The following is a 16807-nucleotide window of genomic DNA, read 5'->3' as shown; positions in this document are numbered from 1 at the left end:
CAGTATAAAAACTTTGCAGCATACTGGATATTGAGATTTCACTGCATTTTGGACTAATACATTTCAAGCAGCCGTGTGTTAGCATTTACAACAACAAGACTTAGGCTCACATAAGATCAGAGAAATGTCAATACGCATCCATTTCCTGTTACAGACCCAGATTAATTTGTCAGATAAATAATGAGTCAGATATGTGACACCTATCCATCCATCTACTGGTATATATCTATCCATCCATCTATTCATAAAGCAGCTGAAACCAGTAAACCTAAACAGACAGCCAGTGATGACAGATGCAATACAACGCAGTCTAAAACTTTACCCCATGTTGTTTACAACCTATTCTCCTTCTGAGAGCCTCAGAGGGTTTTACAGCCCACCACAAAAATAACAGCAAAGAAAGAAAACGTCTCTGTCCAAGGTATTGCGGCTCAGTTCATTTACAATGCCATTTGCGGGGACCTGGGTGACTATAGGGGGTAATTCAGCGGAAATTGTGCCCTTGATGAAGACGAACTGACGTAATCAAGGCAGTTTCTTGTTGCCGAGCCAGGAAGCCAACCCCAACAACATGAAACTACCTAAACCACGCTTCAGCTTCGCGCAAAAGGGGTTAAAATCCATGGAAAGGACAATGCATGCAAAAGCCAAGAGAGGATTAACACTGTTCAGCACAAAGACAAAAGGCGAGTACCAACACAATAAAACACAACATGGATCAAGCTACTTTCTATCACTGCCTGAAGACAACTTAAATAACCCGGCATGCTTTTACTTGTTTGCTTATCATTTAAAAAAACGTGTCAGCATTAATATAGTATTCTTTAAATTCCATAAACAGCATAGTAGCAGCACAGCATAATCATTTATGCAGCTGTTCCAAAAAGGCAAAAATTAAAAAATAGGCATCAGTAAGTATACAGAAAGATAATGCAAAACATTCAACAACCAGCAGCATTTTGATTGCAGTGACAAAGGAAACACAACCAGCAGCACGCTGATTGATAACAACTTATAAACTATCGACGTGTGCAGGCGTGCACCATGCGTGCCACAAGAGCTGTCAAACAGGCTCCCCCTGACAGATGTGGCATACTTTCCACAACAGGAAATAAAAATATTACGTACAAAATTGGGTCCTACCTTCACTTGCCTCCTGCAGACGCCTTCCCGGTGCGTTTAGTTATCCACGTGTTTGCCGTGATGCTTGTTGTTATTATTGTTCCTGCAGCCGTCGCGGTCGCTGTCCCTTGTATCCACCATCTTTCTTATCTCATGCTCCCATGAAGCTCCATTATCCTGAGCGGAGGCGGCTGCTCCTTCCAGCCCAGCGCTTCGGCTGGATCCTGCACATTGCAGTCTCTGCTGTGTGGATTAGCCCTCCTCCACACACACCTTTAAACGCATCTTTACTGCTGCAGCACATTATATTTGCAGATCATAAAATCCACCCCCAATGCTTTCCAGGGCGAACCTGACATTAGAATTTTATGACCTTGACTTACTGTGGTCACCTGGATAATATTTAAATCAACGTTATGGTCTCTCACTTCTATTAAAACTGCCATGATCTCCTTCTCTCATCCGCAGTGTCTCTCTCTCCCTCTCATTTGCACCACTATGCCAGGGGAAGGACAAAGTTGGTAATACCTTTCCATTTCCCCCTCCTTTTATTGTTTTGGAATCGTTTGCCATGACATAGCTTAATATCGTCTTGTGCATGCACATTATACACTGTACGAATATGCCACAGTAACAGACACCAACGAAGAAGCTGCACAAGTGGCCAAACATTCATTATAGCTCAGCAAAGTGAAACTGCTTACATGCCACGAGTTATTTATAGACTGCTTGAGATTGCCTCCTCCTTTCGTTTGCTTCATATTATAATTATCATTGCAAGGTAATAACACCCTACTGTTCCAATGCTGCTGCAAGTGTTCACCTGGAACTCAAGTCTAGTGTGCAGGTCGCAGCGTTTTATAGTTCATATAGAAAGGCACGCGTGTGTATGTGTGTGTGAATGTGTAATGTGCACATAAAAAAAGAAATTTGATGGATGATTACTGAATGCATTATAATGTGACACATGCATGTCTGTGAATATCTGTCATGTCTTTGCGTGTGTGTGTGTGTGTGTGTGTGTGTGTCTATGTGTCTGTGCATGTGCATGTGTGTGTAAATGTGTGTGTGTAGGTGGGAATCTCTTCAGGAATAGTTATAAACTGCACTGTGCTCCCTTTCTCGGCTTTCCCTGTTAAGCTTCTTGAGCTTCATGCGTCTGTTTTGGAACCAGATCTTGACCTGTCTGTCGGTCAGGTTGATACTCCTGCTGATCTCCAGGCGGCGCTCCCGAGACAGATACATGTTGAACAAGAACTCCTTCTCCAGCTCCAGCGTCTGATGCTTTGTGTAGGGACACCGCTTCTTCCTTCCACTCTTGGCTTTTAACCAGCTTCCCGTTGTCTTTTCCGCGGATAAATCATCTACCGGAGCAAAAGAAATACAACAATGAGCAACTCTGGCCAAATTTCGAACAGTCATTTTTGTGCAGATATCATATGCTGCTTTATGACTCTCCATCATCAATACACTGGATGCGCTGTACACGCCCATATCTCACATGCACATTCACTAGCGTTCATCTCAATCAAAACTAGTGGTTTAAAGAAGAGGTTTACCTGGGTGTGGACTCTCCGTGACTCTCTACGAATAACTGAACATCTCCGAACATCCCACCTTTTTGTTACAACTCCTACTGCTTGCAAATTGCTTTTGTGTGATGTACAGCTATAATTAGATCAAATCAAACTAGGGTGTGTAAGCACTTCTTTTGTCTGTGTTGGACCTCAGACTCCCATAAAATTTTATTACCTTTGCACGCCGGAGCCAAATGAAATTTTTTGGAGGTTCATCCCAAAACAAAAGCAAGTCTCTGTAGCATAATAGCAGATTTAGAAAAAATAAAGACAAAGAAACAACGCATGTCGGTGATAGCAGGGAAAATCACGCTGCTGCACATCAGTTAATTTCTTGATTAGTTGCACACTCTAGGGAATAACGCCTCTGTTGCGCACTCACACTGTCTCTCTCTCTCTCTCTCTCTCTCTCTCTCACACACACACACACACACACACACACACACAAAAAAACACACACACGCAGGTTACAGTAATAATTACCCTAATGTGAACACTCAGTGTGTGGCCCACATTTAATCATTACCAAAACATTTAATTCAGTAATATGGGATTAACAGGACACACACACACACACACACACACACACACACACACACGGTCCTATTGCCTGGCCATATCCGCTAATTAAATTAAAATAAAATAAAACGAGCTTGTTGGTCGCCATGTAGCCTAAGAAGCTAAATCCATAAATAACACGGGAAACAGCAAATCCTTTTAAATAAGAGCTAAAGACACATGACAGAAGGGTGTGCAATAACCTCTGATGTAGCTAGCATTATTGTTAGCATCAATTTATTGGGGGGATAATTATCACAACAATAACTGTTACTGTTAGAATATATGTGTGTATTTAAAATAGCAAAGACGTTGATGTCGTTACCGTTTGGCTACAAAAATAAATTAAAATGTAGGCCTATACTGATAATACGCATTGGTGGTTGTGCCAAAAAAAGGACTGACAAATTCGGTTAAATATTATCGAGCTGCCACTGTTAGCATGAAGCAAAAGATGGAAAATATTTCTCAGGCATGGGCGTTGACTTTAAATGTTTATGTTGAAAAATCCGGGCTGAATTATCTGGAATTATCGTTTCATCGACGCAGAAAAGTGCAAATGTATTTATGATAAATATAATAGTGAGAAATGTTCCCTGGGGTTTTTAATAAGCCAGGGCATTATGACAAAAGCTTTTCAACTGTGGAGCAAACCGTAGAATTTTATGATTTCTCAAAAGCAGCATTTTGAGGCGTAAAATTAGTGCTGTTAAAAATGGTTACGTCTCACAATGTAAATGACCCATGTAAAGAGAGAGAGAGAGGGAGAGAGAAAGAAAGAGGTAGAAAGTGAGAGAGTGATATGTGTGAGTGTGTGTGTGAGCGTGTTTATTTCAATGATAACTGTCCATCACACATTCTCACATTAATGGAAAGGTGTTAAATGCCACGGGCACCATAACCCCTGCTAGGCGAGGCTGTCAAATGCCCATACAGCCCGTATGACTGCTATCAAACAGAAGGCTGCATTATTGGGCCATGGCGTAACACTGATTGAATTAATGCACGTGTGGATTATTGTAGTCCACAAAGGACCTGTGTATACATGTCTATGTTTGCATGCAAGACTCTGTACTTGTCTGTAGGTGTGTGAGGGAGGAGGAGGAGGAGGAGGAGGAGGGGGTAAAGTAGTTATCTACCTTTTAATTCACCGTCCGAGTTATCTGAACAGCTGTCACTCTTGGCCTTCTCTTCCTTCCTGCTCTTGCTCTCATCTGTCTTTGTAACGTCTCTTGTTATCTCCTGTGCCGATTTGCTGCAACTTATGGTCGATTCTGCTGCTGATTCAACAGATGTCGCCAAGTGGGTCAGAGAGAAGCCGGAGGGGAACTGCTGCTCGTCCTGCTGCGGCCTCTCTCCGTTGTACACCTGGAAACAGCCGCTGGAAGAGGCGGTTTGCTCAGGCCGGCAGCTATTGTCCCCGAGCCGGATGTAAGTGGCGGACTCTGTTGTCTGTTTCCCCTTATTGCCGTCATCCTGATAGAGGCAACAAAACGCCTCCTCTTTGACGTTGCCCGCTGGAAACGAGCAGGGTTGTAAACACTGGGCAACAGGTTGTTCGTCCCTACTGGTTTTGGAGCCTGGGGTCCATGTGGCCAGCTGTGTTGACAGGTAGGGCGCATCCTGGAAGCCGCTGAGCGGCACACCGCCCGGAGGAATCTCGTCTCTTTTGGAGAGTGAAGATGGTCCAACCTTCCCAATGTTTCTCATCACTGAATATCCGTACTCTGCAGCTGTGTGGATGTACATCCCGGGGTTGCTGGAATAACCCTCACCCCTGAAGGAAGATGATCCTCCCATTAAGGAATCCATCAGGAAGTTACCGGGCGCTATGTTATTCGGACATGACATTTTTGCATTTGGCAACACAGTAATCGTTTGTGTGTTCCACTGGTCTGAACTACGGTATCTCTCCAGGAGAATCAGGACAGTAGGATGCTGACATCTTTTGGAGGGGGGTGCAAAAATATCAGTAACATAATTATGGATGCTGGGAGACATGTCATGTGATTTTCAGACCAATAGCGGCGTGGAAGTGGCCTTGATGCTCCAGACTGAAGTGACGTCAGCGCGGTCAAGTTGGGGAACGTGGAGGGTTTTTGATGGAGCAAGAGCGCCACCTAGCGACCAAACGGTGGTGAGGACAGCAGGCCCACACCAGGAGGAACAAAGGGCGGCTGCTGCAGCAGGATGTTTTCAACACTCACTACGTGGCTTTTGCCCATTTTAATTCGCTTTAAGTTAAGAACTTCACATGTTTGAAAGAAATATAATTTGGTCAGCGCGTGATTTCAGTTTTGACTTGGGAACAACGCTGTGGAGGTGAAGCCATCAAGGAGGTGTCTGAAAACAGAGTGCATTTGTGTCACTTATTTGTTTTCATCGATTTGCTTTGTTGTTGCCTTCGATTTGGCAAGGTAAGATGTCCGCAGGTGTGTTATCCAAAATAAAATCTCAACAGAAATGTCAGCTTCTTTATGAATTTTAAACTGAGAAAAGTGTCAAATTTACATTTACATTTAGTCATTTAGCAGACGCTTTTATCCAAAGCGACTTACAAGAAAAGGGGGAACAATCAAGGTACAGTGCAATAAGAGCCATTAGTGCAGCAATAAGTGCTAGTGACAATTCTTTAAATTGAAGACCAAGTTTTAACGCTTGACGTTGTGCAGTAAAAAATTAAACTAAAAATGAAAAGTCGCTTTTGCATTTGACCTGCTCAATGTAATACTGATATCCTCTGAAATGCGTTCAACCGACTTCATTTTGTAAATTTAAAATAACACATTTAATCCATTAATTGGATACGAGCTCCTTATCCAGGTCTTTTATTTTCACTCTGATTATTTTTCTTTGCTTTAAAAAAAAACGTGACTACTCCAACAGAATCACAGCAGGCTTCGTTATAAAAAGCAAATATATTAGAAATGGATTGGACCAATTAGTAAACTTTAAATTTACTGGCCTAGCTCATGAAGCCGCACTTGCCTGTGTAACCGCTTTTCTTCTTGAAATGAGCAACAAAATATTAACTAGGCGGTAGAATTTGTTCGCTAGTGGATTGTGGGCCTATAAGGATATTTATTATTGTTGTGTAAAAGAAACCCATACATAATTACCTGAAGCGCAATGTTTCTGCTTTTTTTCCCTGTTGAGATAAAACAGCCTAATAAATAATTCACCTGAGCTATTGTTAAATTCAATTCTGTATTATTTTCTAAATGTGTCTTGCTGCTTTCAAAATGTTAGACAGAGAGATCTTATTTAACCTTTTCTATTTTGTTTATTTTTTCAGACTAGGTATGCGCCAGGAGAGCTGGTATGTGAAATAAATGTGGTTCTCTCATTAAAATTAATGCGTATTAATGCACACATATTGCCTTTTTTAAAGGTTGATTTGCCCTAATTTTCTTTCTCTTCTCATTCACAGTTTAATGTGTTCTATTCAAGAAAAAACTTTAAAAATATATAGGCTATATATTTGTAGCTCAGTAATAATATATATTTAAAAATACTGTGCTGCAGCTGAAACCAGCAAATGATTTTGATAGAAAGTTACTGTTGCAAAACATTAATAGAGTAAATACGACAAACATTGCAGGTTATTCTGGTTCGTAACCCTGCGTAAATTTAAAACATTAAATACAAAAATACGACAACACTAACCTCATTGTGAAATCTCACAAACTGGATAGAGACAAAATGTTTACCCCAGGGTGGGTTGTTAATCTGTTTAGTCAATTTTGCACGTCAATAAATAAAGTTAGTTTGTAACCCACATGATACTTTGGTTTTGTCACTATGTTGAGAAGTGAAAAAGCCCCGTTGTCCCTATTCCGTGTGTCATGTGTTTGGTGTCAGGCCAGAAGTGTTCTGTGCTTTAGGACATCCAGTCCAAACAAACCCGCAGTTACTAAAAGACCACAAGCACGCAGCTGCGGAAAACCCAAAATCTTCTGATTCTAGCTGTAGGTAAAACTAAACAATTAACAACAGGAGGTTTAATACAACATCGATTGCGTAGAGTCAAACGCCGTTGGTTTCTTATATAAATGTATTTATAGTTTTGTTTTGTTTTTTGTTCAGTTTTTTTATAAAACAACGCTTTGGAAACTAGTTTCACATCTTCTTCATGTATAATTTCCTTTTTCTAATTTGCACCAAAATGGACAGCAGTAATGTAACATGCCATATACGTGTAAGGTTTTGAGACTGAGACTAAACTATGTCTCCTCAGCATTTGGGATTGGATTACCAACAGATATCTAGCAAACATTTCAGACAGTGATGGTATGCGTTTAGCCTGTTTAAAATGGTCGGTGGAATCGTTCACCACAGTTATGCGGCTGTGCTTGTGACTCCAGTTTGGATTGTGTGAAAAGTGCACGTGCGCCTGTCCGTCTGTCTGCTTGATCAGTTCAGAATCATTTTCAAAGGCAAGGGCAAGATTGGCTGCGTAAATAAAATAAATGCATGTATTTGAATATTTGTCTGCATTTGCATGTGCACAGTGATGTTTGAAGAGCAGGAAAACATTTATTTGCATGTGATACACTGACTGTGAGTAAAATAAATATTGAGACGAAACGATAAACGGTGGCGTTGTGGTCATTCTTCCTTTCCAACATTCCACACATTTATGAAAGAAATATGATCAATCAGAAGAAAAACATGGCCCTTCCATTTTTGGGGTATTTTCATATGAATTGATGACACGCGAGGAGACAACGTGGTCTTATGAGTGTGGCGAACATCTTGGGCTCATGAAACCTTTATAAAGCTCTTAATATCACTATAAACTGGCGCGTGCCCGGAAGTTAAAAGTTTTATGTACTTTCTGAAAAAAAAATTACATTTTGTAGAATTAAGTTTTTTACCCAAGAACAAGAAAATACTGGAATAGCCTGAAGGATTATTAAAGATTTTCTTTTGACATTCCATCTTTCTTTAATCCTCACACATTCTGCCTCATGTAAGGACACATTAATAACGTCACCTAATGTATAGCTCACCTCACAAACTCACACCGCTGACACATACAAAAAGTGCTTTATGACACATTCACACCTTGCCTGAAGGCTACCTCCACCCCAGCCCAACACAAGAAAAGTCATGCACATAAAAACAAATCATATACAAGTTTTCAACGAGCCCTGAGCTCCAAATAATGATTACATTTGAAAAGAGACGCAGAGAACATTGTTATGATGATCTCATAGACCTGACTGTGCAGGGAAACAAGTATTTAGATGTCAGGCACCTGAAATAATAAGGGGGACGGTAAACTTACTGGAATGCCATCCACCTGACAGAATAGCACAATATGGACTGTGATGTCACAGTAGAATGTTGTTATATCACAGAATGAATGTTGTTATATCACAATTGAATGTATATTATTAATATCATAATACACATTCTATTGCGTATGGTGATATTGTATATATCGTGATGTGCTGTAATCAGTAATGCTTCACACCTGGCATCGCCATAGAAATAATACTGTGATGTCACATACAGGACAATGTCTAAAAATATGCATAATGACGCCATAGATTTATTAAAATGATTTCTTCCATAATTGAATGAACATACAATGAAGATCTAAGCCTCTAGCATTCACACCCAATTATGTCAAAGTGAGAGACGCACGCAGTTGCTACAAACAAATCCCACTTTGTTGCTACTGATTGAATAATACAGCATACAGTTGAATGGGCTTATGAAAGAGTGTTGACAAGAAAACAGCTCTTCCCAAATGAAAGAAAGCTTTCAGTTAGCGTGCATACCTTCCTGCTTTCCTAACGAATTGCACACCCTGTTGCTGTTTGTTGTGTATCCAACAACGTAACCCTGTTTTCCGTAACAAAATTCCTACAAATTTTAAGATTTTATTTCTGCAGATGTTTCACAGCCGGCTGTGTCATTTAATCAGTTCCAAGTGAAGTACTCACACTGCACTGAGGATATTGTTAGATGGACAATTTGATTTTTTAAAACACATGTAGCATCTGTAATCCCGTGATTTCTAGGTGTAATAAACCTGCAAGAATCTCCTCTGTCTCACTCAGACACTACCTTCTACACACACTGCTAGTGTTAGCTTCCACACACACACACACACACACACACACACACACACACACACACACACAGTTGACTGTGACTGTATTTTACCACGGTCTTTACACTTGTCTAAACTACAGCCAGTACTTTCGCCACTAAATTGTGGGACAATTGATTGCAAACCTGGGGGCTGTTATTATATTGCAAACAGGTATGGGTGTTGAATGCTGCGGGCCAGAAGGTATAGGAGCGGCTCTCCTTATTGTAGGCAACTAATCAGGAGCCACTGGGGCGACACAACTAATTTGCTCCTGGCAGCCTCTTTGAAATATCTTTCCAGTTGGACGTGAGGAGGTTCTGCTTTGTGTCCTCTTTCATGGTGCTGTCCACTCCATGCGCAACTGCAAATTTATGGTGCCAGAATCATGTAAGTTCTTAATTAAAAACCAGAGTGGTTACCGACATCAAAGTACAGCAGTATTACACTACCACAACAAATACACACCGCCGACATATCGGACTTAAAACTTTCTATAAATTAAAGTCACACTGAGCTTGGTGGCAACAATAAATAAAAAGCACCGTACAAATGCGCTAATGTAAATTCGAGCGTTTTGAGAGTTATTTGGTTGCAGCAATAGAAGGAGCTGGTTTTACAGCGTCGAACTGTTTTATGGCCCTATAGAACAGGATAGGTGCTGAGATGTGAGTAGCACACTGTAGTATAAAACCATTCAATAGCCTATAACCTCTTGATTAGTATATACAGAGAGAAAACGGGAATGCCCCCACATTTACACCACAATTAAAAAAAACAATAACTATTTACAAATTATAACTGAGAAAAAAAATTGCCTTAAATGCGCAACAAAATATTTGGAAATATTACAAAATTGTATCGAAAGCACTTGAGATTTTTTTTCTACCTATACTGAATTTTGCATTTGTTCCTCGAGCTTTAATTTTTTTTCTAAGCTGTTAATTTTATTGACAAGAAAAAAAGGCATTTTGTGCTGTAATTCCTTCTGATGCCATACTATTTTAGTTATGGCCCTATGGGAATAATCTTACAACTTGCAATATACACACCCTTCCCTGCACTCAAGAAACAAATATTATTTGTTTATGGCCTAGTTATATTCCAAAAATAAAATAAAGTCTTATTGATAGTTTAGAGCATCAGATCGAAAAACCTCAGATTCTTAAAAAACAATTCCTCAGATTTTATGGAGCTGAATTAATCAATTTTCCTTTCACATTTAACGGCACAGGCAATATTCTCTTCCTCCTGACTCGCCTCATCTACATAAAACACACCGCCATTTTTTCCTTCACCACAACACCCCAGCCAGACTTCAGGAGCTGCATTCCTGCAGAGTAGACTGTTCTTCTGTCACACAACCCACCAGAAAAGGATGCATCTACGACTAATAATACTACTCTGATGTCACCGAGGCATCCATCTCAGGAAACGTTTTCAAGATCCCGTTGAGGAAACAAAACAGTGGAGAGGCCGGGAGACTCCAGGCCCCCGTGTGGTTGATGGACAACATTTCCAGGAGCCTCTGCAGCTCTCTCTGTTAGTGACGTTGTGTGTTGGAGAAACCTACAAATTACCCACGTCACCGTCCCAGGGCCAAGGTTGGTGGGTGTGGCGAGAGAGGGGCTCCTATAGCCTTGATCTCCGCTAGTGTGCATCGCCTTTCTTTTGTCCGAATGGCCCGCTGCCCTTCCTGATATTACACTGACATATGCACACTGAACCTGATATCAGTTTCTGCCAGCTATTCGTGAATACTAATTAAATAGTGAGTATCACGTGGATGGCGAGTTTTTCCTTCCTTCCTTTTTATTTTCTTCCTTAAAAATAATATAACCCTGACCAAAACCCCACCCGCTCCCCCAATAGTAACCAAAACGACCCCATCCCTAAGCAAACACTCAGGAGTACATACAGAACCGTGCACTAGTCTGCACTGTAAAATCCCTTTGATCCATGCACAGCGGCTTGAGCAGGAGTCACATCTTAAGTCAGGAATCAAAGGATGGACTGGCATACAGTCGCACACCCACGCACGCACAAACCGTCATGTTTGCACTTCCAGAACCACCCATTACGACCAGCACACTGCGACAGTAACATGTTTTTTCTTCAGAGAATACAAATACAGCTCTACAGTTTATACCAACATGTTTTAAAACGTCTCATGCGTGAAAACGTATACATTTTACAAGGACAATAAAGTGTATTTACTGGGCGTGCTAAAGCTGGCAAAGTTACCTGCTGTAGTTTAATGCGAGGGGTCAAAGTTGGTCTCTGTACACATTCCAATTTCTGTTCCCACTCACTCTCATTGGCCCATTCCGTCGCTGCACACATTTCCGGGCTAAAGGGGCTCCTTGATTCCACTTTATTGCAGCGGGTTAAAGGTGAAGGCCTTGACATTATTGAAGTTCAAAGACTACATTTAATTATAAATTGTAGTTAATGCACACGTGCAATCATCATGCACATATGTTGGGGAACACACACACGAAATTCACATGCGCTCAACACAACACACACTCCACACAACCACACATATTAACAAACATGCCAGTTATAATTTCCTTTCCCCCAGCTATGTCCTTTTTAAAACTCTCAACATGTGGCCCAATTAGTCAGCAATAATTTATTAATAACTGATGTGATGAAATGGACTAAAGTTTGGGGTCAGCTCAGACAAATAGACTATTAATTCAAATGCTTGACTGAATCTGATAAGCAAAACATTAGACTTCCCCGAAATCTTGCACAAGGCAAATTCAAATAATTAAATAAATACAATTAAATCAAACTTACTGCAGGAAAAGGTCTCTACTCTGCAAAGAGTGGATTTGCTGCGGTTATCCAAAGCTCAGATCAGATGAATGGTGGCATGACGGTTGTGTTCAAAGGGGGTTGGGGTTCGGTTTGACGTTACAGACACAGAACGAGTTCATGTCGAAACGTCTTGGCAAGTTTTTTTTCTCCCCTTCGGACATCCAGGCTTGCTTGTTTACTATTTACTGCGGAAGTGAACGCCATTTCCCCCGAACAGACGGTGCAATTAAGAGAAAAAATAGCCATTTAGTGCCTCTGTCTTTATGGCAGTGTCTAGACTACAAGAGTGGCGATTCCATTTAGTGGGCACTAAAAGAGGTTATCAGTCCAGTCTCTTTCTCTACATTTCTAAGATCTGGCCTCTATGTTCGTTTAACACGCCTGCTAAAATTTAAACATCAACTCTCAGAGTGGTGTAACCTTAAAATAGACGAAAATCTAACAAGTGGCGGCCCGCCGACACTATTTCTCGGTTTCACAAGCGCCACCAAATCTACCACAGCAAATGTGTGTATTAACATGAACTGGTGCTAATGTTATGCATGTAGACCAACAGTTTTAAGTTATACACACATTTATGAGGCAAAAAAAGCACTGCGACTGTCAAGAATAAATGCATATTGTAATATTGTGATAATGATAGCACAAAAAGCACAAAGTCGTTGAGTTTTGCCTATACGTTTCTGTTTATTTCATAGATATTATATTAATGATACACAGGCCAACAATTTGTTCATCCTCTCTGGAATCCAAAGCACCAATGATTTAAGCAAATAATTTAACGAGTGTTGGCGTTAAAGCTGTTAAAGGTGTATGGGCAGTGTAGTGAAAAATAGCAGCAGGGATAGGGGAAAGGAAATTCAACATATACGCCTATTTACAGTCACGAATGCACATTGCATAGGCTGCTCTGTACAGGAGGATATACTTTCACAGATTGGACGTCACAGTTCTCAATGGCGAAAAAAATGGAGCCAGGAGATTTGCTATAACTTGTTCATACTCTGGTCGAGAAATAATTAGATAATGATACTATATACATAGACCAGAGGGACGGGGAAGAGCTAAACGTTGTCTGCGCAATAACGATTCAAATTGTTACATTTGATATTTTAACAACAAATATGTCTATATGAACAATAGAATAAACACAATGGAGAATCGTGATAAATAGAGAGACATATTCAAGAACAGCATAGGTATAAATGATTATTCTAACCATGTAGGCCTTTTAGGGACCAGCAAGAAATTCACCGTCGCCCGTGGGGCAATAAGAAAATGGCGACTTTATCCCATGCAGGCCTATTACTCCCACTGTCCACTTTAACATTGCACTGTTGGTGATATGGGCTCCTTTAGAAAATGCTTATGCCCACGTTAACAATTCAATGAGATAAGAGTAGGCCTTAATGTCACTGCCCAAGATTGTGACACTTTCTGCTCCTGTTCACAAGAGGGGGTTTCCAGAGAAGTACTGGAGGCGATCTCTGCTCAGCTTCTTCTCTTTCATTCTTCTATTCTGAAACCAAATTTTAACCTGACGGTCGGTGAGGTTTAACATTCGGGAAAGCTGAAGCCTTTTCTCTTTGTTGATGTAAACGTTAAAGAAGAATTCCCGCTCCAGCTCTCGAATCTGAAACTTGGAATATGGACATCTCTTCTTTCTTGTGCGAGGAGTGCCTGAAGAAAAAAAAATTAAATTAAATGAAAATAAATTAAATCAAGAGTGCAAATGGCAACAACGTCATGTGAATTAACAATTTCGACAAAATACAGGCTTTATTGCGGAGGTGACTATATAATTCAGTTTAAATCGCATTAGTAATGATAACATTTCAGTCAACATTCATCAAGCAAAGTGGCTGAGGCTATCAGATAAACCAGCCATAAAGAGTGTTAAATATCCGAATCACTTGGAGGAAATAATATCAACTTACATGCTCTAAGTACGTGTTTATCTGTTATAAATATACAACAACAAAAGTATTTCACCGCATTATGTGCGTCACATTCCTCTGGAGCTAAACTAACAATTTACACAATCTTTTGGCAGTGAGTTGAAATGCATCGCCCATGTCTGCAATGGCCTAAGCAGACCTCTGTGGCCCTATAACTTCTTATCAAACAGGTGACTGGGGAAATAGATTTTTTTTTATTGTTTTCTGTGAGAAAGAGGGGCAGCCTGAGTTAGCATGAGCCTGCAGCCTGGCTGAGCTAATGCAATGTACATGAAGCTAAACAACAACAGGACATATGTGCTGCAATAACAGCCATTTAGGCATTTACAATGAAGCATCATTTTACTTCATGTTGCTCAGTCGAGTTAAAAGTAATGCCAGCTTACATGCAAATCATTAGTAGAGAGTAGAAATTCAAAAGGAAATTGATTTGGACTTGAGCCCTTTTTTTCAGCGGCTACTGAGGAAATAGCATAAATTGCAGTCATATGCACATATGGACGATGCAAAACACTCGATTCTCTGTTATCGATTCAAATCCTGTCTGCTTGTAAATGAAGTGGTTCTAATCTGCCATTAAATTGATATCTAGATGGATAGATCTCTAGATAGACTGAGAAGAGCGAATTTAACCGTAAAGTGTGTAATACTCGGTGCAGCATGTCTTTTGCGGGCAAACCCAGTGCTAAAAGAAAATTCACAAGACGCCAAAAGCAATGTTCTGCCCAATTGGTTTTTACTCTCGACAGCCCAACGAGAAAATCCCTTAAAATGCCCAACGCAAGTTCATGATCAAAGTTAACATTTGTCACAATAGCTCTCTCTTAAAAATTTCACAGACTCTCACCATAGAGGCGTCTGTGTATAACATCCCCTTTTTTTCAAAGCGCTTTCCCATCGTAAAAATTCTTCTCGTTGCAAGAAAGAGCTTTGTAGGGTTATAATAAAATCCTTTGAATGCTTATAAAACTCCACATAAAATCTGACCGACAAAACACCGGGCTAGTCCCCTTAACCTTCCCCCATTTTACTGCTTCGGTATACCTACTCGAGTGGCTGCTCTTGCTGGCGGTGCCGTCCTTGGTTGTTGCGGAGGAAGAAGTGCATGAGCCTGAATTTGTATGTTCCTCCTCATCTTCTGGGTCCTTTTCCTGCTCCGGGGCTCCGGGTACAGAGGCTATGGGCTGCTGCTGTTGTTGCTGCTGCTGCTGCTGGGAGTTGCTCTCCAGCTTTCCCCCCTCGCCCTTTTGTAAACAATTGTCTGACTGATTGTCCGTGCTGCTGCAGTATGCGGTCTCAAAAAAGCGGTCGAAACCTTGCGGGAGGACGCTGTTTTTCCCCACGCCGGAGTAAAAACCTGTGGAGGGGTGATTGGAGCCCGGATGGGTGTGATGGTGATGGTGGTGGCTGTACACACTCTCGTTCTTCATAAGCATTTCTGTCATGGTGGATGGTGGAAGACAGTCCCTATGCACCAGATCCTCTCCCGAGTAGCACGATGCATAATTGCTTCTGTGGTGCCATTTACTAGCAGGGTCCAAGCCGTATGAAACTTCCCGTACCGGCTGAGACAGATTTGTGGAATAAGGGTAGCTGATTTGCCGGGACGGGGCCTGTGGAAGAAACGAAGAGACGGCAGAAAACTCGGGAACGTAGTAGGTGCAGCTGGGGAGGTAGATATTGGACGCGCAGCCTGTCCTGTCCCCAAACTCGGATGTCCGGTCTTTGCGCGTCTGGGAGCAGAAGTTGCCCAGATTCACCGAGTTAAACATCTTTCTCTCTCTCGTACTCCGTACTATAGATAGATGTTTTGGATACGAGCTGCAGCAGAAGGGAAAAATTTGGGAAGGCGAGATGACGCGCAATCCGTCTAAGTCGCCCCGCAGACACGTGATCGAAAGTAGATATTGTCATATATCAATTTGGAAGAGTTGGATGTGTAGGAGTGGTTGGCTTTAGGTAAGATCGAGGAGGTTCAAACGAATAATTTTCAAACACCACAGGCGCACCAAGAAAACCAGTAACAGATTCCTGCTCGCTGGCTTATGACAATTAGAGAGATATGTGCTGTGTGTGTTTATGTTTATGGGCTGCTGGTAGGCTAGCTAAACAGCTACACCTCCTTAAACAGGCAAAGCTCAAACTGCAGAGAGCACTCACTCACATGAATTTCATAGTGTTATGGAATTTTACAGGTAAGATTATTATTATTACTATTATTAAATTATCATGATTTAATAATATTATTAAAGAATGACTACGACCCATATCACAAACTAGTGAAGTATTATATATATATTATATATAGAATAAGGCAAAATGAGGAATTATTATCACTGACACTGTTACGCACAGTACAAAATGTGCATTAAGACAGTAAAGGTCAGTAGTCGCTGTGAATGTAACCCTAATAAGGCATAAACCTGTTAAAAAGCAATCCCACGAGCCTAATCATCGTTTCACCATTTAGAAAAAGTTTAACAAATCACAGTGAATGACTCGTGTTCTTTTACAAATCCCTGAGACTCCCCATGCAGAACATTTTTTACACTGTGGTCTGTGAATATGCAGGAGATGTTTTCATAGGGCTTATAATATTTTTTATATTATTCTTCTTTCATTCTGTAACAGTGGCTACACGAGTGTGCAGCACACAGGATTAT

General features: G+C 40.9%; 2 protein-coding genes across 3 annotated transcripts in view; both read right to left on the bottom strand.

Annotated features, from left to right (window-relative positions):
- Positions 1-2208: 2208 nt before the first annotated feature.
- Positions 2209-16807, bottom strand: part of hoxc10a (homeobox C10a) — an 82965-nt gene continuing 68366 nt past the window's right edge. Inside the window, exons 1-2 of one of the 2 annotated variants that reach the window (XM_059332459.1) lie at positions 4427-5108; positions 2209-2486 (exon numbers count right to left, since the gene is read on the bottom strand). In XM_059332459.1, coding sequence (XP_059188442.1) covers positions 2209-2486; positions 4427-5108 — 960 coding nt within the window. Of the gene's footprint in view, positions 2487-4426; positions 5109-16807 lie in introns of those variants that run through there. The other variant, XR_009394352.1, reaches the window with a different exon arrangement.
- Positions 12758-16344, bottom strand: hoxc11a (homeobox C11a). Its single transcript, XM_059332458.1, is given in 3 exon segments — positions 12758-13866; positions 15193-15929; positions 15931-16344. Coding segments are annotated over 3 exon segments (1098 nt in total). The 5' UTR covers positions 16059-16344; the 3' UTR covers positions 12758-13633.

The sequence above is a fragment of the Centropristis striata genome, chromosome 5, assembly GCF_030273125.1.
Source record: "Centropristis striata isolate RG_2023a ecotype Rhode Island chromosome 5, C.striata_1.0, whole genome shotgun sequence".
NCBI lineage: Eukaryota > Metazoa > Chordata > Actinopteri > Perciformes > Serranidae > Centropristis > Centropristis striata.
This window is presented reverse-complemented; position numbering and strand designations above follow the sequence as displayed.